The 24,600-nt window shown below is 40.3% G+C and overlaps 1 protein-coding gene across 1 annotated transcript; it reads right to left on the bottom strand.

Moving 5' to 3' along the window:
- Positions 1-780: 780 nt before the first annotated feature.
- On the bottom strand, positions 781-19,112 carry si:dkey-12l12.1. The gene is made up of 7 exons (XM_039789535.1): positions 19,027-19,112; positions 4,642-4,932; positions 2,849-2,896; positions 2,145-2,255; positions 1,654-1,773; positions 1,298-1,375; positions 781-1,217 (listed from the first exon to the last, which is right to left on the bottom strand). The coding sequence occupies exons 2-7, from the start codon at positions 4,762-4,764 to the stop codon at positions 1,146-1,148; spliced, it is 552 nt and encodes a 183-aa protein (XP_039645469.1). The 5' UTR covers positions 4,765-4,932; positions 19,027-19,112; the 3' UTR covers positions 781-1,145.
- Between the last annotated feature and the right edge of the window lie 5,488 nt (positions 19,113-24,600).

Below are 24,600 nucleotides of genomic sequence, written 5' to 3'. Positions count from 1 at the left end.
TACGTCATGAGCTTAGGGCTTTGATCGGTTAATGAGCAGAGGATGAGTCATCCTATTCATTTGGATTGCCCTACACTTTTACAAAGGCTTTTTTCCTCATCAGATTGCCTCATAATCATACACCAGATTTTTCTGGTGGCGTCACTTTGGGTGGTCCCCAAGTACAATTTTAGATGTTATTTTTGCTGCTTTTATTTTGAACCCAGCATACAATCATTACAGTACAGTCTGATATGCTGTAAATAGGTAGGGACCCAGATGCAGAGCAGCCCACAGAGATCAGATTTTGTGCACACATTTACGTCAGTGTCCTGCAGAAATACTCAAACAAACCTTCTGGTCCAGACCATATTCTGTGTTTCCATTCCCGGCCAAATGAATTAAAAATGACACAAGATATTTAAATAGACAAAGTTTGACTCAGATGAAACAGATGGTCTGGAATACATTTAGATTTTTTTCTCTCTCTCACACACCCAGGCTATTTGCCCTTGGCTGCAGTAATGTAAATGGATTAGGGCCTTTTATAGAAAAGAGGTTCCAGCTGTATTATTCTGCTGCCATCTTTGCCAACCATGCACCATGCATGTAACACTTGCCATCTCTGAGGAGGACTTACAAATGCCAAACCCCATGATACTCAATTTTATGAATTAGTCCTAGGCAGTTTCGCCGACCCTTGAGTGGGAAATGTAACGTGTCATTCTGGGTAAGACTTTGTGTGACAATGTGCTCCAGTGGAGCATAAAGTGCTTAATTTTCAAAGACTAAGACCATACAGTATGTCTCTACTCAACTTTTATTGAAATCCGAAGAAATATTTCTGCAAAAATATACCCCCAATCTTCAGAAGGAATCTGTGATTAAATAGGTTACAACAAAATGGCAAACTATAATATTAATATGGGATCATTCATGATTTTATAACATGCAGGAATATATTAGAAACTTAAAATAGTATATAAAAAGTATCCGTAAGTGCAGACTGGCTGATAAAAATAAGATAGCTTTCAAAAATAAACACGGAAGTTGTCAGATTTTCACACCAATCTTCAGTGTGTGTTTACATGTTCTTTAGGAAAATTCGGACACATTTGTTATGTGCACACCCCTTATCCGGCTTTGCCACAATGAGAAAGCACATTTTATTTTGCAGCATCCATCTTCTTTATGCTTCTTTTGGGTCTGTCGTTCTGTCCATCATTCAGTGGATCGCCCTGAGAACACACAACAAGTCATGTAAATATTCTTTGAATATCGTAAGTTTGTGTGTAGGAGAATAAACACTACTACTCACCAGGACAGAGAAAGCCCCAGAACGACCTGAATTCCTCTTGGGTGGCTCGATCTTTACCTGCCTTCTTGCTCTTATCACCTGGAAGTGAAATCCAAGATAGAAAAGTGTCTTAACATCTCACATTTGAGGACACAAACTTGTTTCAGCACACTGAAAGAGATTTTGAACATTTTCCAGTGCAAAAATGAAAGGACGTTATCAGAATGATATCAAAAAGCCATTTCAACAAACAAGATTAAACCGGCGAGTAGACCAAAGTGATCCAATAAAACCAAGGTGGCCTTATAACTCTGCCTGCATATCCGGCCTTTTTGCCCCAGCTTTTCCTTTGCTCGGGGGTTGTCATGGAGACTCACCTGTAGGGGGTTGGATGTCTTGTCGTTGGTAAGGAGGGAGAAGGAGCCGAGGCGGGATTTAATCTTCTTCTTTTTCTTATTCGCAGCTTGAGGTGTCAAGTGCCGCCTGGACCTATCAGCCTGATACACAATGGACACTGGGATTAGTATATACATTGCTATATCCTGTACACACCCTTTGTGTTCTTTTTAAATCCACTTAATTGATTTACAGTTTGGATAACACACAATTCCCAGCCCAGAGTTTTGAATATTACATCTACATCCCTCCCGATGCTCTTATATGGTACTTTTGTATCACTTTCATCAACAAATAATGTGGTTTCTGTGGATCATTTCTGTATTTCAGCATATACAGATGATTCAGGATGACTAAAACTTCACGGGACCTTTTTAGCAGCAGCAGCCACCGCTGAGAACCAGTCCCCACCCTACCCCGCATTTGGCGTCACTCCTGTGACTCCTGTGTGACTAAAGAAGAAGTGGTTTACCTGGATGAGAGTATTAGGGAAGCCTTTGATGGAGACGGACCCAGGCAGGCCTGAGTGGCTCTGGTTGGTGGGACCCCTCTGCTCCAACTGTCTTTTACGTCTGAACATAACCTACAAGGGTAAGACAGTCACAACCACATCCACAACCACAGATGGAAACAACAACTCCTGCACGTCTCTCCCTGTTTGGGAAAGTGCATCAAGTGCAATGTGAGCTGGATACTGAGTGGAGCACATTCTCATCTTCTCTCATCCTGTCTGTCCTTGTCACATTTAGGCAGTCAAACTCCAGCATTAAGGGGAGGAAACTGCAAAATTATTATTGTCAGTGACTCCACCATTTCCTGCATTTCTCATTGATCTGCTGATAAACGAAGCACTGCTATTGATCCACTCGTTTTCCTAATAAATGGACTGTCACATTAAGAAAACAACAGGTTTCAGTTTGCCATTTAGGACTTACAGTCTGTTACAGTGATTGCAGTTGACCCACATTTGAATTATTTTTAAGGTTTATTATTGTGGAATGAGCTTTGTGCAGTATTCCCTTGTCTTATGCCTGCTATGTAATTCCTATGACCATGAATCAGGCTCCCTCAGAGTAAAATCGGCTCTGAACTGGATCCCTGGCAAACAGGAACTAAAGGATTCAGACTGGAGCAATATCCTTAAGTAGAACAGGAGTACAGGACGGTGGCACATACCAGTTCTTCAGTCAAGGGTAGCGCCCTCTGCTGCTCGTGATCATCGTACTGAGAAGTGAAGGAGGAGAGGATCAAGAGTGATATTCTTACACTGCAGCATGATTCAATGCATTCACAGTTCAAACACTACTGACTGAAAAGCTGGCCTGTGCATTGTAAACAATTTATGAATATGTGACAATTTAGTAATTCCTTCACAGTCCTTCACATTGGTTATGTTTTCATTTATTTTTACTGTGTGAAAATAGTTCACTGACCCAGACAAACCATGACACATTGTCCTGTCTAACAAAATGTCACATTTATGTCATTACTTGACAAAACAAATAATTCTCCAGCACCAAAGTCATCATACATGGCAGCATTTTTGGCTAGGTGTGTGTGTGTGTGTGTGTGTGTGTGTGTGTGTGTGTCTGTGTGTGTGTCTGTGTGTGTGTGTGTGTGTGCGTGTGAGAGATAATAAGCAAAATTCAGGCTCCATTTAAACTTGACACAATCCATCTGGCTTTCTGCTGTTATGTGTTGACGAGTCCCATAAATGAGTAATTTAATGTATTCCACTCTGGTATAAATACAAGGAAACTAAACCAAATGTAGCCTCTGAAAAGATGCTGCATCGGTTATTAGTTAGTTCCCACCACATTTGATTTACAATTGCGCATGCTGTAATTAAAATACAAATAACTGCTGCATAAAAGCACAAATGTGGCAAAAACTCCCTCAGATGGAACAGAATTTCCAATGAAAACTCGTGTGAGTGAAAATCGTCTTCACTCCTAGCAGCTATGCAATCCGTTGTCCAGATGAGGGTGATTACTTTGGACAGAACATGAAGACTGTCCACAGAAAAATGCCAACCACAAGTTTAAAGTATAACAGCTGTGAGCCACATGAAAAGCCAAAAAAGGGAGCTGAAAGATTTTTTTCCACAGAGGGGTATATTTTTGGTGTGGTGACTGTAAAAACCATAACAATGAGACTTTGTTTCTGTTAGAAGAAAAAAATTATATGTATCCACAGGTCAGGGTTAGACTGTACATGTCTGCTGCCATCCTGACACACACACTTGACCACTATTATCGTCACAGCAGCCACTTTCGAAGGAGTCAGAGTGAACTTACATTCCATCAGAGTTACTGGCTTCCTCTGACCACTGTAAGAACACTGACCACTGTGTCTGAGCAAAAATGTAAAAACTAAATCAGTACGCTACTGGTCATTTAAACCTAAACTGAAAGTACAACCTCTTCAATATCACTGTTCTTTTCATGAATTATACTGATTTTTGAGGTAATTCCTAAATTGTTATGCCAATCACATGGAGGAAATGTTGGTTAAAAAGGCAGATGTGTTAGAGACCAAGCTTTTTAAGCTTTGAGTCAACTGAGATTTGGCTTGTACAAAAGCGACAAAAATGGCTAAACTATTTTATAAATTCACTGCAATTTTCCCAAATTTAAAACACTATAATCTTAAAATTAAAATCAAACTGACTTAACGTAACATTAGAGATGTAGCTCCACGTTTCACTGCCAGCTTGCATTACATAAAGTGCTCTGTAACGTCCTTGCTGAGGGAAAAAATGCTGATAATTCAGATTCTTTTCACTTTCATTAGAGAGAAGGGTTTGTTATTATGTAGTTTGCTCCAGCAAACAACATTTAAATAGCCTTAAACAGGCTGCACTTACCTCTGTAGTGTCACAACAGCACAGATGACTGACACATAATGAACACCTCTGGTTACCACTGTCCTTCCCTAACTATCACATCCATTAGAAGTGCGTCTCTTACCTGGCCGTCTGCGGTCTGTCCGCTGACACACAGCTCTCCCTGTGTTGCTCCTGAGCAGTCGAGGGCGTGTGACAGCAGGCTTGCTTGCAGGCAGAGCACGCAGAGCCAGATAGTAAACCCCATGATCCAGGCAGGAACTCGAGTGTTCCCAGCCCCTGTCAGCTCCGTGCTTTATACTCTCGGCTCTGCTAATGGGGAACAGATGCAGGGGAACGGGAGGCCATGCCAGCTTCACGCAGACAAACAGCCCACCGCAAGCCTGTGCTCTACGCCAGCCAGTGGCCTGCGGTCCTGCAGAAACATGTCAGACATCTTGAGGGGCCTCCCCTTTAAAAGCTGCCTCCCCCTACCCCGCTCACCCAACTCAAAGAGAAGGACATTTTCCACTTATGCCTGCACTGTAGCTCCTGCTAAACTGTGTGTGTGTGTGTGTGTGTAAATCAGAGAGAGCACAGAAAGAGTAGAAATAGAGAGAGAGAGAGAGAGAGAGAGAGAGAGAGAGAGAGAGGAAACTTTTGTTGTCAAACCTCTGTACATAAATGAAAAAATGGGTGGTTTGGTTCTTGTAAGGTCTTGAAGAAATGCTGCATTATGCAGTGAATTAGTCTGCTGGCTCAGTGTAGCTGAATCACTTTCCTTGTGCTTTCAAAATGTACAGTATGTACAGTGGCTGTTTATACAGTTCTGCACGTATCCAAACACTTCAGTAAGCCTTTTGGAATTACAGTAATTACCCCTCAGTAGGCTTCTTGGTGGAATATACAGCAGCTATCAACACTGTCAGTCCATCTTTCAGCTCACAGACTTCTGTTGACCGAACACTGGCAAAGGATTGTCAGATGTGGATAGCAATCATTATGGGTCTATTAGGGAAACTACTCATGATCATTTTGGAAAGAAAAACTGAAAAAAGACCTAGTGTGTTAGATTTAATTTCCTCTTTAAATTGTATGTTTTACATTATCAGGAATACATGTTGAGATAGGTTAATGTACCTCTGTGGGAGTTTATATGGCCTTTAAAACAGCACACCATGAAGAATGCATCTCCTGATGTGGCATGTTACACATGAATAGGCACCCTGTCTCAAGGTGTATTGCAGAATGGAAAGAGTGAGTGGGAGTAGGAGAATCTAGTCTAATGTCTTCAAACCTCAGGCTGTGGGTCACAGAGGAATTGTCTCCTGCTAGGATTGGAAACATGCACTGCTGTGAAAATTGTGGAAATTAAATAAGCCCATTCACCACTTCCCTGTGCTCCGGCGTATCAGTGAAATATGATGCATCTTACTCAAAAAAACTTGCATCAATAAATCTGTAATCTCTCTGACAATTTTCCATTGAGTCACCCTCAGCACACACACACACACACACACACACACACACACACACACACACACACACACACACACACACACACACACACACACACACACACACACACTTTTTTCTTTGACGTTGTGTCGGAACTGTTGTTACAAAGTTCTCCCTGGAGGTTCGGAGAGACTACACTAGACAGCTGCGGGCTAATGATGTGAATTGATGGAGAGGATGTTTAGTCAGAAAATATAGGAAGGGATTAGACCTCAAAACAGCAAACGCTGCTTTACTTGGCAGCCAATCCAAAATAGACTCAAGTCTAGGAAAGGACAAACATTTTACTGGACAGCCCAAGCAATTCATTCCAGTGTCAGACCTTTTGAGAATCACAGTCTGTGCTTCAGACAAACATCAGATGAATTCTCGTAAAATGGTGCTGAAATCAGTTACCAAGGTTACAAGTTTGCATTAGCCTCTCATAAACCACAATGTGGTCATGTTAAGAGACAGTAATCACAGCGAAGAAGAGTTATTTCATACCCTAAATCCCTGTTATTCCCTCTACACTTTCAAGTTAAAAGTAACTATTCAATGCATCTCAGGGAGTTCACTGTAAAACAAATTGCTATGCAGAGCCACTCAGTATTTGCCCTCCTCTGCCTCCCTATGGGGGAAGAGGCAGCGGCTCTGTTTTGAGCTGCTGTCAGTGTCTGAGGATAATGCTCTATGGCCAGCAGCTGTTGACCCTGTGAAAAAAACCAGAGATAAGAAGACTGGCCATTTGTGACACAGAAATACTTGTAGAAATGTGTTTGTATCTGCGTGTGAGGGTGTGAGGCAGAAGCATGGCAGATGAGAGAAAACAGGAAATGTGAATTACGAAACAACATCTGGATTAAGAGACATGACTCATAAAGTAATGGATGTTTTGGATTATGTAATTGAAACATCGACTCTCTGACGGCCACATTTGCTAAAGGGTTGGTTCACCCAAATTACAGAGAAACATTTTGTTTCATTTATGGTATCTATTCATGCAGATATTTTTGTTTTATTTGCCCTGATTTTGAGATATCTGAAAATAACGCTTCTGGCAAATACTATGGAGGTATGTGGAATTATGTTGGTGGTGCTGAAAGCATTACTAAAAAAAAGTAGCCTACAATAGGGTTGTGTTTTTCCAGACACATTCTCCCTGTTAGTCTACTCTGTATCTACAGACCTCGCTGTGAACCATTTTTACATCAGGACTATTTTTTGCCAAAAGAAATAGTCCTGATGTAAAAATGGTTAACAAAGTGGGATTAAGGGTAAATTAAAACATTTGTTTTTGTTGAAAAATTGCAACTCTCAAGTTAAGATGGGAAATGCCTTGATTCCATGTATAAAGAGAACTTAGCTTATTTGCTTTCTTGCCACTATAGCCAAGAGACAGTCAGCTCATTTTAGCATAGCATAAAAACTGGAAACAGGAAATCAGCTAGCCTGTCTCTAAAACTAAAAAATACCCCTACCAGCACCTCTAGATAAACATGTTAGTTAGTGAGCTTTAAAAGTGCTGGTAGGCAGATTCTGTACACTTTGGACAGAGCTAGGCTAGCTTTTTTCCACTGCATCCAGTCTTTATGCTAAGTTAAGATAACTGGTTGGTTCCTAGCTGATATCGAACGAAAATACAAGAGAGGGGCAGGCTATCAAGTGTTAGCTGTAAGCTAGTTAGCAAGATGCGTCTTTGCGTCAATATGCGCCACTTGGTGAATTTGCTTCTAACTGTGTTTTTCCAGTTGCTGTTATATTCAGTTGCACTGCCTCTTAAATTTGCTTTGCATTCTGTCTGAACACAGTAAGAAAATCAATCTTTGATTTGGAAAAGCCATGCATTCTCCCTATCACATAAAGGGATTGTCTTGGTCCTCAGCTCAGTGCTTTATAGAGCAATTTTGCTGTAAATTAAAAACTACAGCTACCCTTTATAGCTCTAGCCTACATATGTATGTATGTGAACACTAAAACAAATAATAGCCAGTGTGAGAGGAATTGCTTTGCTCTTGGCTTGCCATTAGATGAAATGATCATCTAACAGTCAATTAGCCTCCTTGTGCATCAAGGTGACATTTGTCCTATTTAGGCCTCCATTTGGCAACCCAAACTCAGTCATGCTCCAAATAACATTTCCAGTCGTGTCTCTGTGTAATTGTATGCAGTGTCTGTTTGGCAGATGAAGCCAAACAGACAATATGACTTAAAGAGCTCAAGATTCTATTAATCTTTAATATAAATAAATACCAAACTTGTGTTTTTATTTTAAAATTTTTGCACCAGCCAGCTTCCCTTCTGATGCCTTGTATAGTATTTTTTCAGTCTAATGCTGACGTACACAATTATAATACAAGATATGCCAAATATTTACATCTTCCAATATTCCGTATTAGGCTCTGTCAATTCTCTATTAGATACAGGGGAGCACAGCTATGGAAGTTATATCAACACTGCATTTCAGTCAACTTCCGTCAAAAAATTATAAAAAGAGGCTTAGGAACAGTCTGATTAACCAAACTTTAACTCTTTATTGATCTGAACTATTCATATCTGATTTTGTTTGACCTTTCTGTCTCTCATAACTACTCACACATAAGTCCACATATCCTCATTCTATCTATATTCTTGTCATTTATTTTATGCCTTTATTGTTTATGTAGCCAACCTTATGATTGTTTTTTTAAATTCAGTGCTTACTTGCATTCAATTTGTTGTTGTTTGTTTAGGACTCTTGTAATTGTAATTGCTCATTATATATTTTTTTTCTTCTCTTCCTTAGGTGAGATTCCTTCTATAAGCCCCTAGGGGTTTCCTTAACGCTTTAGTGTGTAACTTTTTGATATTAATGAATGTCCGTTACATTAAAGCCATTGCCAAATGAGTTGCTACAAAGCTAATTAAGACTACCAGCTCCACACAACTCTCTCTGTATTTATCAGTATGGTTATGTTCAGAAGATTGTGTTGGCTACTTTTGCGTGCAGAAACTCAAGTGAAGATAATTACCTCTTCTGAAGAGTCCATTATCCATTTTTTCTATATTTTTTTTTTGTTGTATATATTTTTTTAGGAAGGGTGGGGGCTTTATGTCTGATGACAAAAGGCTTGTATCATGTGGACACGCCAACTTAGAATTCCTCATGGGTGTGACAGAAACTACGCACTATAGCTTTAATCTCACCTTCACAATCTTTATTTTATTACTTTATTGTGTTACTGTTGTCTTGATTTTATTGTGCAAAATAAACAAATCCAAATTCAAATATTCAAGAGAACTCCTATGTGTGGGAAGGGTAGCCTAATGGGAGAACAGTGTGTGTATACTTTGTCGGGTCATGTAGATAATAACCTCTAGCTGAGAACTGAAATTCATGTCCCCGCCTTCACTCTGTACAACTGGACAGGCTTTTAAGTCTGATTATAAATCAATACTCCTCTACAGCACATTTTCCTCTTCTCTTTCTATGCAGCTGCTTTGGTAACAGCTTTGTGAAAGGTGCGAGTGAGAGAAAAGCAGTGAGGCTTTCAATCCTTTCATGTGGAAACAGCGGAGGAAGCCAAGGACGAGGCTGAGGAAAAAACGGTACGGCTGTGCTGCAATTTATGTATTTGTCATTGAACAAAGAGGGATTATTATTACGTTTCACTTTCTGTTTATGTGTCCTTGACTGTTTGAGCATTAGAATGCAGAGAAGTGCTCATTTGTTTCAAAGTAAACCTTAAATATATCATCATTTACAGACAGTATTTGTCTTTAATCTCACATATGATGCCCGCCACAGACTAAAGAAGCATTCGGCAATCACAGCCCTCATTTTCCCAAAACCAGACAGATGAAATATGGCTTTATTCCAAATGCAGTCCTTTAGATCTGTCTACAGATTGCCATAATCAAATTAGACATCAAAGCTCCCAGAAAGGGAAAACATTCTGTCTGTAGAAAATCAATTAAATCACAAGTCACTGTGGCTGGGGGTTCTGTGGAGACATGACGTCTCAAGGGAGTCAACACATAAACACAAATATCTTTGAAATAGTGGAAAACTCCTATCTTACTCCACAAAAAGAAGAAAGTGGGCCAGGTGCATGTTAAAACATTTGCTTGGTAACTGATAACAAAATTGAAGGATTTAATATGACGATTGACATTATGTGACAGTTAGACATGTGTGCTAACATTTATTCTGAGGATGTAAGCAGGTTGCTTTCCAGTTGTAAGCTTTGTTGACAGACATAGTCTTGGTAAAAGGAGCACTACAGCCTAAAACACTTCAACACAGAAATTAAACAGTAGCTATTTTCATAATGCAACTTCAATCTTTGGGTCAATTTTGTTGATTGTCAGTGTGTCAAGTTTGTTTGTTTTAAACCATAGCACTCCTTGATAGTGATTTGTTTTTCATGGCAACCCCTCTTACCCACTTCTACACGCACACCTGCTACCTTTTCAGCTTAAAATTAGACAAGCTATCGGTTATAAGAACCTATTGAACCAACAAAACAAATGACACTGATGTAACTTGTACAAACATCAATACTAAAGGTCCCATGGCATGGAAATGTCACTTTATGAGGTTTTTTAACATTAATATGCATTCCCCCAGCCTGCCTATGGTCCCCCAGTGGCTAGAAATGGTGATAGGTGTAAACCGAGCCCTGGGTATCCTGCTCTGCCTTTGAGAAAATGAAAGCTCAGATGGGCCGATCTGGAATGGTTACCTCCCCTTTCTCTGCTTTGCCCGCCCAGAGAATTTGGCCAACCCATGAGAGAGAGACATCATGGCTTTCAAACGAGCAAAGTGGTAGTTGGTCAAGGCCACACCCCCACCCTCCACCTTGCCCCCCCTCTCTCCTCCTCAATAGCTACAGACACAGAAATGGCACATCCTAAGGAAAGCTCATTGTGGGACTGGTTCTAGTGGCTGTAATTCTGCACCAAAGTTGAATTTTGGGAAAGAGACTTCAGATACAGTATTAGGGGACCACTAAGGTCTATATAAAAGCATCCAAAGAGCACCATGTCATGGGACCTTTAAAGTGATACATGTAGGTTTGTTCTTAATCATTCGGAGTAAGATCATTCAGAGTCAGCAGCTTTTACTGCCTGTATAAAGGTCATCATACAAGCCATTTAAAAGGAAAGTCTTTTTTTGCATGACCTTACTTGGCACAACTGCAGCCTTTGATAGCTTTTCCTTGCAGATGAGGCACCCCGGTGTGTCACAGCTAGCCTTTCCTTCTCCACTAAAAGCCTTAAGCCAAATAGCTTTCACCCAAACAAAATGTAAAAATGTAGTAAAACAATGGAACTGAACAAATCCTGCGACACCCTTTGCCCATCACTGAATCTTAGAAGCCACAGCTGTATAGGGTCATTGCAAAGCACATGGGGAATGAATAAAATCACAGCACACCGACCAGTGTTCAGTCAGCCAGAATACCAAACAGGATATCCAGAGAGAGTGTCAAACGTAGTATGGGTCGGGCCCTCTCACTATCTCTCATTTATTTCCCATCCTCTCCTTGCTCTGGTTACCATGGCAGCAAGGAGTTGGATTCAAACAATGCCACTAAGGGTTGAGGCCGTTGACGAGAGGAGAGAGCTGACCATATCTGTATCTGGGTTAGACAAGGTGTGGACATGTACGCTGCTGTACGGCTCTCTCCAGCTGCTGCCACACATGCATTATTACATACATAACCAGAGTACAGTCTATTTTTGTTAGGTGAATATGGATCCATAAAGAACATTGTTTTTCTCTGGATGTGTTGTTCAGATGCACATAGGAAGTGAAATTCTCTTTTTGTCTCTGTGAACATGTGGAATGAATTGAATCTGAAATATTATTTGACTACTAACAGGGCTTTTTTGCATTTTGTCCTCCAACACATGTCAGATGTCGTTGCTCTGAAAGTGAGGACTGCTACTTTGTCCACATACTAGACTATATACAAGACTTGCGAGTCCTTGACAATCAGCAACAAACAACCCCGCTCCCCAGAGGGGGATAGCAATCATGTTTGCAAAATTTCAATGTGGTAAAAATCATTTGTTTTTATTCATGTGCTTTCACTTTACTGTCATAGTTTGTTGTAAGTATCAAAAAATTCATAAAAGTGCTCAGTTACACCACAAAAACTCTTATGTAAAAATCTTCACATCTTGTAATTAAGGAAGCTAAAAAAAAAACACAACTATCTGCTATCTACCAACAGAATTACATATCCCATTCAGAAGCATGTACTTGTAAACTACCTGTGGAATGTAAGTCCAATATTGACGCTCCTTTCAGCTCTGCTCAAGTCTCCACCAACTCTTGAGTAACATATCTGGTTCATTAGCAGCTAATTTCTTTGCTATGTTTACCAGCTAGCCACTAACTTTGTTTCTCTGCCATTTGTTGATGGGCAGAAACAGTATCGCAGCTTTTTCTTTTCTAAAATCAGCTGTGTGCTGCAGCTTTAAAGGAGTTTGACGAGAGCTTTTAGATGTAAGTTTGTTATGGGCCATAACAAAATAAATGAACTGAAAGATGCTAAAACGTAGAGCTATGGGGAACTGCAGAGTTTGTGATAATTCTCTGTCACTACGAATGACCCCTTACAAATTGCAGACAGTAATTTGATCCATTGTTATAAAAAAACATTGATTAGTGCAACTTTAATTTGTGGAATCTTTCATCATTAAAAGGTCCAATGTGTAGGAATTTCTCCCATCTAGCGTTGAGATCATATATCGCAATCAACTCTCTCGCGCCACGCAGTTCAAAGTACGGCTACGGTAGCATTCACGCTTCAAAAAGCCGGTCTCTTGCTCTTTTCAACATCCTTTTTTCTTTTTCTGGGTAAAGAAGAAGACTCCTGTTCCTGAAATTTGGATTTTGAATACGTGTGGTCCTCCATGTTTCCTTCTTCAAACTTGTCGGGGCCGGGAAGCTACGATACCCATTAGCGGCATTAGCAGCACTTGTGAGCTTATCATGTGACAGCGAAAACGTGAAAGGTGGAGCAGTATGTCCTGTATGTCCCTTACCGGCTAACGTATTTCAAGATGGCGCATGAATATGGAGCGTCTACCCCAGTACATGCGAATGCAAATTTCAAGCCAAAAGGAATACTTGGAATTGATGGTGGTGAAAAATGAAAAAGGAAAAGTTAGTGAATGGGCATGTATATTTTAACTAGAAGATAAAATGAGTTGTAGGCATTTAATAAATTCATCTACATTTCTTCAGATATCCAGGTGCACTCATTGCTGAAATGATCATAGTCTGGCTTATTCACTGGTGGTTAACAAGTGTTGCTAAATCTGGGTGGCTAGCAACAAAAACACCTCTTTTGTAAACAGCTGTGGCTAAACTTGGCTGGAGAAAACTATTGGCAAGCAAACCGGGAAGTAGAGCGCCTGGCAAATTTACTCTCACTCATCCACATTTGTGAAATAAACACAGGAAAGGGGGGGGAGGGGGTGGGTAGCAGTGCAGTGTGACTAATATAGTCTGGAAGGAGATTGACCAGACTGTCAATATGTTGTGGTTTCTAAACATTGGAAGGAAAAATAATTAGTTATGGGCTGCTGGAGGACTAAAAGGAACATCTTAGAGTGTGAGCGCCAATCTAGAAAGCTTTGCACTACATGAAATACACAGTGAAATGGGATCTGGCCAGAAAATGTTCATACTATGAGGAGCTTTAAAGCTGCAGGCCAGCATTCCTCACAGGAATATCGGACCTCCTGTTGTCCAGACGCTTTACTTTCCATGACCTGGCATATTCATGCATTGATTTTTTAATTAAATTAATTTCTTAATAAACATCTCAAAAACATGCTCTGAAGGCATTTTGCAGTAAACGGGGGAAATGGCTTCATGACTCCCTTCTGCCACTGAAGCCCCATCCACCCTGGGGATTTCTGAAAATGCATTTATCAAATGTAAAAATGATGAAAAGCCAAAATCCATCCATCTATTCATCAAATATAAAAACATATATGAACACAAATATGAAACAAGCTTCTCTTTTTTCCCCCTCCCTATAAAATGAAATACTCTTTCTTTCCCTTACTCCACACAGTGAAGAGAACAATGAATGGAGTGACTCACTGTGTTTGTTTGGTATTTGTTTGCGTTGTTTCCAACACTGGGCTGGCCACTTACAGGCAATTAGTCATGCTGAGTGGGCAGAGGCTTCACCTCCACCTCGTCACTGACAAACCCAAAGAAAATGTATGTGAAAGCTGAGCGACTGCAGACTGAACGAGCCGACTGTGGTAAAGGGGGAGGATATGTTGCTCATCTTGGCATTAGTACATAGAAAGCAGAGGACTTAACAAAGACATTATTGTTGGATTAAAAGCAGGAGTTTTAAACCAAAATCAGTACTCTGACCCAGAGGTCTGTGGTATCTCAGGCATTTAATCCTTTGATAGCAATTACGACAAATCATGTATTTTATTAATTGTTTTCTATTGATTATCTGAATATGCTTTATGGGCTTGTTAACATCTGCTTTATAGCCACTTGTAGTTTACAGGGTAATCATATATAATTCTACTCAAGAGAGGTCAGTCTTTCCCTGCTGATGGAAATGATGCTTTTTATGTCTTAAGACATGCATGTAAACAGATTTTCAAATTACAGTACACTTACTTTCGCACCATTAAGCATTCACGCATAGTTAAATGTCTTTTTCAAAGATCAGACTCTAGAATGGTCAGTCTTAGATTAAAGGTGAATTCCGTAACTTTCCACATGTTGTTTCCCTCCAGGACAACACTGAACTACTATTGAACTACAATAAAGATGGGGGTTCTGGGAGTTGGCACTTTATCGGTTGGATTATCTGAATGACGGGATACTTGAAATGGGACACATCTTGTTGCCAACATATTTATTCTACAAATGCAGACTTTAAAGGAACACGCCGACTTATTGGGAATTTAGCTTATTCAACGTAACCCCCAGAGTAAAACAAGTCCATACATACCCTTCTCATCTCCGTGCGTGCTGTAAAGCTGTCTGACGGTTCCAGCGGCATCAGCCCATCACAGAACAGGCAGGTGAATGGTTCCAGTAATCCTACTGCTCCAAATAAGTGAGAAAATATCGCCAACATGTTCTTATTTACATGTTGTGATTTGTAGAGTCAGTAGCGGCAACAACGTAACATGAGACACAGCCATCTTCTAACCATAAACAAACCGGGAACTATATTCTCAGGCGGAAGAATATAGTACTTGGGCGAGTGATATGCTCGCAGCAAGCCTGTCTGAGAATATAGTTCCGGTTTGTTTACGGATAGAAGACGCGCTGTGTCTCACGTTACGCTGTTTTTTACGGCTGTGACTCTACAAATCACAACATGTAAATAGGAACATGTTGCCGTTATTTTGTCACTTTTGTCACAATTCGGAGCAGTAGGCTAGTTGGAACCAGTTACCTGCAGGATCTGTGCTGGGCTAAGCTAATGCTGGAGCCGTCAGACAGCGTTACAGCACGCACGGAGATGAGAAGGGTATGTATCGACTTGTCTTACTCTGGGGGTTACGGTGAATAAGCTAAATTCCCAATAAGTCGGCGTGTTCCTTTAAAAGACAATCTTATTGATTGGTGGCAAATTATCTGTCAGATGTGATTGAACACCTACTACCACATCTCAGAGGAGGTGGTGTGGCCTTAAAAGCTTCACCCTGAGAATCACCAGTGTTACCAGGTGGAGACACAGGCAGACTAATGTATGTAGGTGAATACAGATCATGAGTCACTGAGGAGTGACTGAATGTTGAGTGTCGCAGGTGCAAGAGCCTGTCTTCATAGTGCATCTGACGCACCTCCATTAACACTGAGACGTCACAGTGATTTCATTACAACAATATGATCTCTGAGCATTTTTTTTCAGAAAGGCACTCTTTGCTTTCAAAATTATAAATCCGCTATTGTGCTAATTCACACCGATTATTTTAAAGTGCCCATATTATGAAAAAATCACTTTTTCTGGGATTTGGGGTGTTATTTTGTGTCTCTGGTGCTTCCACACGCATACAAACTTGGAAATAAAAACATCAATGTTTCTGAATTTATCCTGCCTTCACCGTCTCCGGTGATCTGGTCAAAATCGGCAGGGCCGTCTACGTCATTGGCCGAAACATTTGGTGTGTGCTAACCACTTTAGCTAATACCACATCAGCTAGCTGTTTCTCCAACTTCGGTCAGTACAAGGCAGGATTAGCCGGGAGACTTCTTCTAAACGAGGGCGCACTTCCAACTTTGCGTGGAATACCTGCAGATGAGGGACATGTAAGTAGTTCTATAGTGTTGTAGCAGTGTTTTGCCATTGAGAACGAGGTGGCTAACCGCTAGCAGCGCTAGCTTCTAGTCCTTACCTAGCTACTGTGCATGTGTGACTCCCAACAAAGATGGAATAGAAGTGTGATGCCTCACTCTGTAGCTAAAACAGAGTGCTCAACACAGAAAAGAGGAGCTGCAGCAATGTGCAGTACAACTAAAATATGGTGTTTTTTGAAAATCAAACCATGTAAACCTTTTCTGGTACAACCTCAAAATACAATTATGAACCTGAAAATGAGCATAAAATGGGCACTTTAAAATGGACAGTAAATATTTTTTTTTCTTTGTGAGCAGGTAGTACTGGCAATTTTTACCTGATGAGATTCAGTTAACTGGAACATATCATGAATACATTTTTTGTTAAAGGTGCTCTAAGCGATGTTGGGTGACGGCGCTTCTTCTTGACGTTCGAAGTATTTTCAAACAAAACGAGGCTAGCTCGCCCCTCCCTCCTCCTCATCCCATCCCCTCTCCCTCCCTTCCGCACACTAACCCCCCAACCCCCACCCCCAAATCCTTCTGTCGGTTATTGGCTGGAACGCTGGAAGACTGTTTATTATGTTTGGTGGTGCAGGTTGGCACAGTTTGTTTTTGTTGACGTTTGTGGAGCCTGGGCTGTCTACAGAGACCACGTTTTTTTTTACAGTGTGTTCAGGGGACAGGCAGCTAGTGCATAGTGAGATGTTTGCTGTATGTGACGAAAAATGTTGTAGCCTAAAAAACGTGTGACATTGCTTAGAGCACCTTTAAAGAGGGTAGCGAGCTTTGCTATGTCAAAATACTTCTCAGACTAAAAACACTAATTCAACCATCTAAAGAATCAGCATTAAGCATACGATGTTTTTTGTCATAATCACCTTTTTTTCATGGACTATTTTGTGTATTTAGAAGAATGACTTCAGTTGAAGTACATGTTATAATGTCGAGGGATTTGTATAGTGCCTCTAAATCACCACATTTTGGATACAACCCCAAAATGTGTAGCACAAGCCACCCACAACTCCAGATATTTGAGGATTTGGGTTGTTTTTGGTAAATAAAGCAAAATCATGGATTGTTTTTTTCCAATGCATGAAATTATGACAATAACTCACAGAACAACCAAAAGGCAGATTTCATTTTGGAGGACCCCTGGTGGCTGAGCTTTGCGCCTTGTCATTACCTCGTCCAGTGGGTACACATTTGAGTGGTTAGTATTTCCTGCCTGCATGAAATTACAGTAATAGTACAAATTGTTGCCTTTCCAAAAGAATCACTGTTACAAGTTTCCCTGAAAAAACATCCATCAATCAACTTTTACTGGCTGCTAACATGCAGTGATGATTCATTGGCCATTTATAGGGTTTTGAAGACATTTGGTTAAAGGAAGAGATCATATAGTGTGCAGTGAAGCCCTCAGAAAAAAGGGACCTCATAGGCCAACAATCAGGCTGTGGAGCTGTAATCTGCCTCCAAACACACAGAAATACTGAATGTCACCGCAGACAATAGCCATACACATACACAAACAACACTGCAACACCAGCATGTGACACGGATAGAAGGACCAGAATGCTTTGCTCTCCTTAGTCACTCTTAATATTCCACTTTAGCAATCATGACTCCCCATGCTCGGAAAATCTATCACACATTGTTGATAGGCGTTAAAGCATACAGCTCTGACTTGCTGATTGCATTTTACACGGCAGCTACTGTGGATGAATATTCCCTCTGCTCTGATACATGGGATTAATAAAGTGTGTAAATTCACATACTCTTGTGTAACAAGCCCAAATCCCCCAGGCAGAAATGTTACCAACACCCATTGTATGCAGCCTTTTCGCAAAAAAAGAAAAGTTTGATGAAAAAGCCACAAAATGAATAGATCGTAGTTTTATTCGCCTGAGGTATGCAGATGTAAATGCAGTGTCATACTGCAAATGACTCAGCAGCAGAACATAAAGCATAAACACCAGTACTGGAGCAAGAAGCCTTTAATAAGCTTTACTCAAACATGTACTGTATGTGACCAGCAGTTGCCTTAAGGTTGCAGAAATGTGCTTGTGACCTGAGGATTGCTGACATGGAACCCTAGAATAACCCCTCACTCTACACTGGAGCTACAATACTTAGTGACCTACAATAGAGGACTGTGATTGTACTGGGAGTGTCCATGCAAAGTTGCTTCTCTTTCTATCCTCATGTTTTGACATCTACTCAGTTCACCTCTCTTCTCTCTCCTGCCTTCAGTTGAAGTCTGCATTGTGAACCTTGCCTTTGTTGTAGTGTTACACCAGCAGCACATGTGGTTATAATTCCAGTGTGTTTGTTTGCCCTGCTTTAACTGCATCTTGCAGACAAAGCAAGCAAAACAGCAGTTTAACAGTCCAGACGTGTTATTTAAATCTTCAAGCAATGAGCGCTGAACCATAATAAGCACACTCATTTTATTGAGTGCACCACAGAACATCTGCTAAGCAGTTATATTTGCTGAAGTTAAAGATTTGAATAATCCCCGCCTGTGACCTTCTAACAGTAATTGCCCAGACCTTATATTTCTCCTAGGCTAATTATAACAATATATACAGTAGAATCAAGTTTCTATTCATTTTAGCTGAAAAATGTATAAAAGTACTCTAAAATATGAGGTTTAGAAAAGTTACAAGTCTAGAAATTAAAAATGTACAAGAATCCTGACCTTACCTTGCAGCTTTTAGCAGTTTATGTTAATGCAAACAATGCGTCCCAGTGTTTCTGAGCGTCTGCTTAATGTTTAGGACCCAAATACCTTCTATTCAGGCTGGGGATGATGGCAAAGAGGAGATGCACAGGGTTGACAGGACGGAGAGACAGAGCAAATATTAGAATAAGGAGTGATGCAATTCATCTTTGTGCCAATCTTTGTTGTGAAAGAATTTTACAAAGCATTTGTGTGAATACACCTACATGAACTGTGTGCTCTCTGGGCTTAAATATTTGCAGTCCATTTTGTGTTTGTTTTATCTGTGTACATTGAAACTGTGATATGAATCAAATACCTAAGATTACACAGATAGACTTGCCACTGCAGCAGCATAATGACTCATGGAGATGTTTTTGCACGTGAAAATAGGGTCTAATAATTACAATACATGAACTTGGAAAAGTTTTCCTGGCAGTATATGTTGTAAAATGCAGCCTTATTTGGCTACGGCTCTAAAAAAAACGTCAGTCCAGCTTGATTTAAAGTAGCACATTATTACAATCTATCTTGTTAAAATGTAGTTGTTGAGCAAGTACAGCCCAGATAGTGTTTTTGCAATACACCACTGTCAGCCTTTTTGTCAGAAGGCTGTGCACTAATAAAGAGAACAAACAGCTCCTCTGATGCTCTGCCAGACCACAACTCAAGAAGACAGTGGGTACTCAAGTGGATCTGCAAAAACACAATCAGGGTAATATAACTTTGTGACTAGGTCAGGTTTTCTAAGACAGATAGATCGATGATCATTTCTATTTTTATTTTCTATAATTTCTCTATTCTATAGCTTTTTGTATATTTTAATTTTTTTTTATAATGCATTGTTATTTCTTATTCAACTGAAATATGGACGTTAAGTAAAACAGCTTATTCATATAGCGAGGCAATTAAATTGTTAGATACCAGACATGAGAATCTGAGAGATGGATTAATTGGGATGTTTTCATCTCTCTCCGAGGTTAATTGCACTGTGACTGGCTTTGTGAATGGAGCCAGCCAACACAGTGCCTCTTATTCCTCCTCCTCCTCCTCCTCCTCCTCCTCCAGGAGTAGCAGTGCCAAATTATGAGCACAGGGTGCCAGGTGACAGCAGAAATAAATGGGATTAGATATCAGATCAGCCAAGCAGAGAGAGAGACTCAACTATCCAACCTATAACTATTTCCAACCTGCAGATATCCCCTCACAGCTCCATCCCGACACCGCTCTGTGTCACCACCAATACAGGAAGTATCAAGGTTGGGTGCCAATCCCTCACCTCGCTCGCCGTGCGCCCTCCCTCCTCCTCCTCCTCCTCCTTTCTCCTCGGTGTAATACAAACCTCGTGATCACCCATTCAGCGGTGCCTGCGTCTGCTGCTTTTTTGGGGGGTGGGGGGATAATAAGCCGACTAGCCGAGGGTCAGGCAAGCCAAAAGTATCTGGGAGGCAGACAGGTGTCGCGGAAGTTTACACTTGCTGAGGCGCATCCCTCCGCGTCTTTTTGTCATTATCTGGGATAACGCGAAAGAGACTGTAACTGGCGGTCATCCGGCACCCACTGATCCTGTGTAAGTGATTCTCCACATCAACTCACTGCGAATATGTGAATGTAAGCCTGATATTATGACCAGGATGCATGATTGGAACATGAGCCTTGGTGACAGGTGGCTGCTTTTACATGTGTGTGATTTAAAGGCTCGGTTGCACGCCTGCATAGCTTGATATGAAAACGCACGTTTCTATGACATGTCTTTGATCACCTTTATTCTACACCGTTTGCTGTAAACTGCCTGCTTCACTGTCCATATATAGCTGACATTTGTCACCGCAGCATTTCACACAGATGTTATCATGCAGTCGGCCACTGTGGCAGTCTGAATGAAATGCTGTTTTTTTTGTTTGCGGGATGTGAGCTGGATATAATCAGGTAGATTTGCCTCACAGCTCGACACAGTCCAGAGTGCTGAGAAGAAACTGATCCAGATGCAGCAGGTGCAGGATGTGACTCATCTTTTATGGGATAGGGACAGTGGTTTCATTAGCTGGAGCTATTCAACATAAAGCCACGTTTTGTCTCAGAGCCATGGTTGCAGAAAAAAAAACCTTTAACCCAAAAGGATTGCAAACTGAAAATCCTTATTTGGCAGCAGTCGGTGGGCAGGTAGCTCAACTAGGCTCAGTGCAGTTTATTTCTGTTTTCTGTTTTGTTTGGTGGTGATGACTGTCACCTGTTGACAACAGTTATCTTGGGAAGCTCTTTAGGGAGACTCCAGGAATACTTTCACCCACATACTGGAAGAATCAGTCTGCTATTCTGAGATGATTCATTCAAGAAAAAAATGGAGATCACACAGCCAGAATTACAACCCATTCTTAGAGTTTGTGTTTGTGCTCAACACTTTGTCACATGCACACAGTCTATTATATAGCCTATATATTACAGTTTCAAGTAAGGTCCTAGATTATTTTAAAACTATTCAATGACATACTCTTAATTACCTTTTTTAAACTCTCTCTGTGCGGTTACATGCATTTCCCATGTGTTCAAACAAGGTGTATAGTCTACATGTCAACCTCCACACATGACATAAAGATCATTGATTCAATAGATTTTACTTTTTCAAGACATTACTTTGTTTGTCTTCCACTTTCTCCCATCCTCTGCAACCATAGACGGTTGCTTCAGCGGCATTGAGGGTTTTACCACATAAAAAAAAGTGATGTCAGTGCATATTATTTATTGTGTTTCAAGCTGATATTGCTTTATAAAGGCAATACTGGCCAACATTCTGCATATTATGCAAATTCTTTGAAGCATTTAGTTAATTTGCAGAAGCTAATGTTGTTTGTAACTGCTCTTCCCTTAAGGATGTTAGGTATGAATGAGGTTCCTTGGTTGACTGGTGTTATTAAATTCCTGACTGCCAACTGGCAGGTTCACACTTGGCTTCTTACTTCACATCTAGTCAGATGGTGGAGCAGTTGGAGGAATATTAATCATGAGTTGAGATGCAGTATGTTCCCTTAACTAAAAACTAAACTACAGTCCTGTAGTCCACTATTGTTCTCTTTTCTCTGATGACTCCTCTTGATGTCATTTTGACAGATACTGCTCATATCCTGGGGTTGCAAAAACACCTTGTACACCCATGTTTCTGCTGTCATGTGGATGTAGAAAGACAACTGACCAGAGAGACAAAGAAAGGCCATCACACACAAAAACAGAGGTCAGGTTGTAAAGGAGTTACAGCAAGCTATTCCCATATACTTTCAAGCACAGTGTAGGATAATCTCCTGCACATATTTCCCAATCATAAATGCATCACACAGAATACTTTGAATGGCTGTAAATGCAGATCTGCAAAGTCAGTTCACTTCAGGGAAGTCGATCTCAATCCCCTTCCTTCTGGCTGTGACGAAACGCTGATCCAATGGAGAGTGTCTAAAACAAGCAGTTAATTTAGCGCTTGGCTGCACCTGCCCTTTTAGCGCTCCAACAGGGCCTTGTCCTCAGCTCGCCCATCCACTGCTGACTCTCTGAGGTGATACACGGCAGCAGAGCCAAGTGCTCTACAGCAGAGATCTTCAACAGGGGGTCCTCAGAGTATGTGCAAGGGGGGCTGCCAAATTATGTCAAAAAACTTTTCTTTTTTTTAAAGTTTATTTTTTCTAAAATGAAAATATACATTAATATGAATTAAACATATTAAAAGCAAAGATAAATCTGCCTATTTGTGAAGATTTTTTATTTTTTATTTCTACATTGAAATAAGTGTACTGTTGGTAAGGTAGCCACTATGGTCGCCATACAGTTCATCCTAAGGATTCACTGTGCTTTCACATGTATGTTTAACATTAAAACATGACATATAAATAATATCCATTAATTTCATCCATCCAGCCTAGTTTAATATCCAACAAAATGTTATACAGTATATGTAGTAGGGGGTCCCTACCTCATCTCTCTTTCAGCTAAGGGGTCCTTGGCCTAAAAAACGTTGAAGACCCCTGCTCTACAGTATGGTGGAGGATGTGGTGTTTTTCTATGTGTTCGAGTGTATTTGAGATGATCTATATCCGTGTTACACCGCTGATTGATGCACATGGTGAGCTTTGGGGAAAATACAGGTTCCTGTTCATTCTCCTGAGAGATACATCAGTATTTTCCCCCTGAAGCATTCTCTCTCTCTCTTTTTTTTTTTTTTTTTTTTTTTTTTTTTTTTTTTTTTTTTTTTTTTTTTTTTTTTTTTTTCTCTCTCTCTCTCTCTCTCTCTCTCTCTCTCTCTCTCTCTCTCTCTCTCTCTCTCTCTCTCTCTCTCTCTCTCTCTCTCTCTCTCTTTTGAGCACTGAGTGTCAGTCTGAACTCTTCTTCCCCAGTTAATGACTTACATCAAGAAACTTTCCCCCTGAAATGTTCTGTTTAAATATGTAGATTCATTTAGAAGAAATCTACAGATGCAGCCTAAAACAAATACCATCTAAATATGTATTTTGGAAGTTATATTTCCATTAGAGAAAAAGAAGACATGGAAGCAAAATAGACCAAAATCTCAAAATTGACCACAACATGAAAATAGTGTCCTGCGTTAAACAGTGACTTCATAATTTTGATCGTAGGCTCCTCATCTAATAACAACAGTGCTTTTTATTATGTTTGCAGTGTTTCTTTCTGTAAAATTAACAAAATAACAGCACCTGCTAAAAAACGCCTTTTTCAGTTTAGTGTGAAGATTTTTGTTGATTTTGAAGTGTTATTTATTCCAATAACACCAAAAGAATTAAAATGATATATTGCCATTTGCAAAATAAACAAATTATTAGTAAAACTATGTCCCTCTCCTTGGTGCGGTCCAGTTATTCTAAAAATGTACTTGAAACTAGTAGCATAGAAAACATGAACATTGTGGCAGAGTTTCCTTTGCTATTGCCTGCTCTTGTTATTAACTTAGAGAATACTTAAGAAGACCATGGTCTCTGTGAACGGATTATTTTGTAGAATTCTGTTAAGTATTAAACAGTTGTGTGGCATATGTACATAAATGAGTGTGCCTATTTGGATATGTCCACAGTAGCTGTTAACATTTTGTGCAAAAGCACGTGTTCTCAATGGCTCAACCATTCAAACATAATTTTTTATGAAATTCCTTTGTGTGCAGAAAATGTTTGTGATACATCAGCCCAGCTTCCCCAGGAATTATGTCCATGTCGGGCAAGATTTATGTCCAATGCCAACGTTCTTTCAAAATGCAGGAAATAGTTTAGCCATCATGTAGCGAGGTGGAAAGTAAGGGTGTGGAGATTTAGGTGGTGGGTGATTTTCATGTAGGCCCGGAGACCTGGATTCGCCTACTGTCACAGACCTGCAGTTAATGTTTGCATTACAGTTTTCGTTACCTAATATTAATCATATTTCTTTTGCCATAGCCACTCTCTTTCCCTAAACATAACTCTGTACTTTTGTTGTCATGCGCAGATATTGCAGAAAGCGAAAAATGTTTGCACCGAACATAATCTAGCAGAATTGTCTAATATTGACATTCTTGTCTGGCGATAGAG

Source organism: Perca fluviatilis, chromosome 22 (genome assembly GCF_010015445.1).
Source record: "Perca fluviatilis chromosome 22, GENO_Pfluv_1.0, whole genome shotgun sequence".
Classification (NCBI taxonomy): Eukaryota; Metazoa; Chordata; class Actinopteri; order Perciformes; family Percidae; genus Perca; species Perca fluviatilis.
This window is presented reverse-complemented; position numbering and strand designations above follow the sequence as displayed.

Coding starts and splice junctions, on each gene's coding strand:
- si:dkey-12l12.1 (XM_039789535.1), bottom strand. CDS start 4,764: ATGGGGTTTACTATCTGGCTCTGCGTGCTCTGCCTGCAAGCAAGCCTG. Junction 2,897..4,641: donor GACAGACCGCAGACGGCCAG/GTAAGAGACGCA, acceptor TTCACTTCTCAG/TACGATGATCACGAGCAGCA. Junction 1,774..2,144: donor TCCCTAATACTCTCATCCAG/GTAAACCACTTC, acceptor ATTGTGTATCAG/GCTGATAGGTCCAGGCGGCA.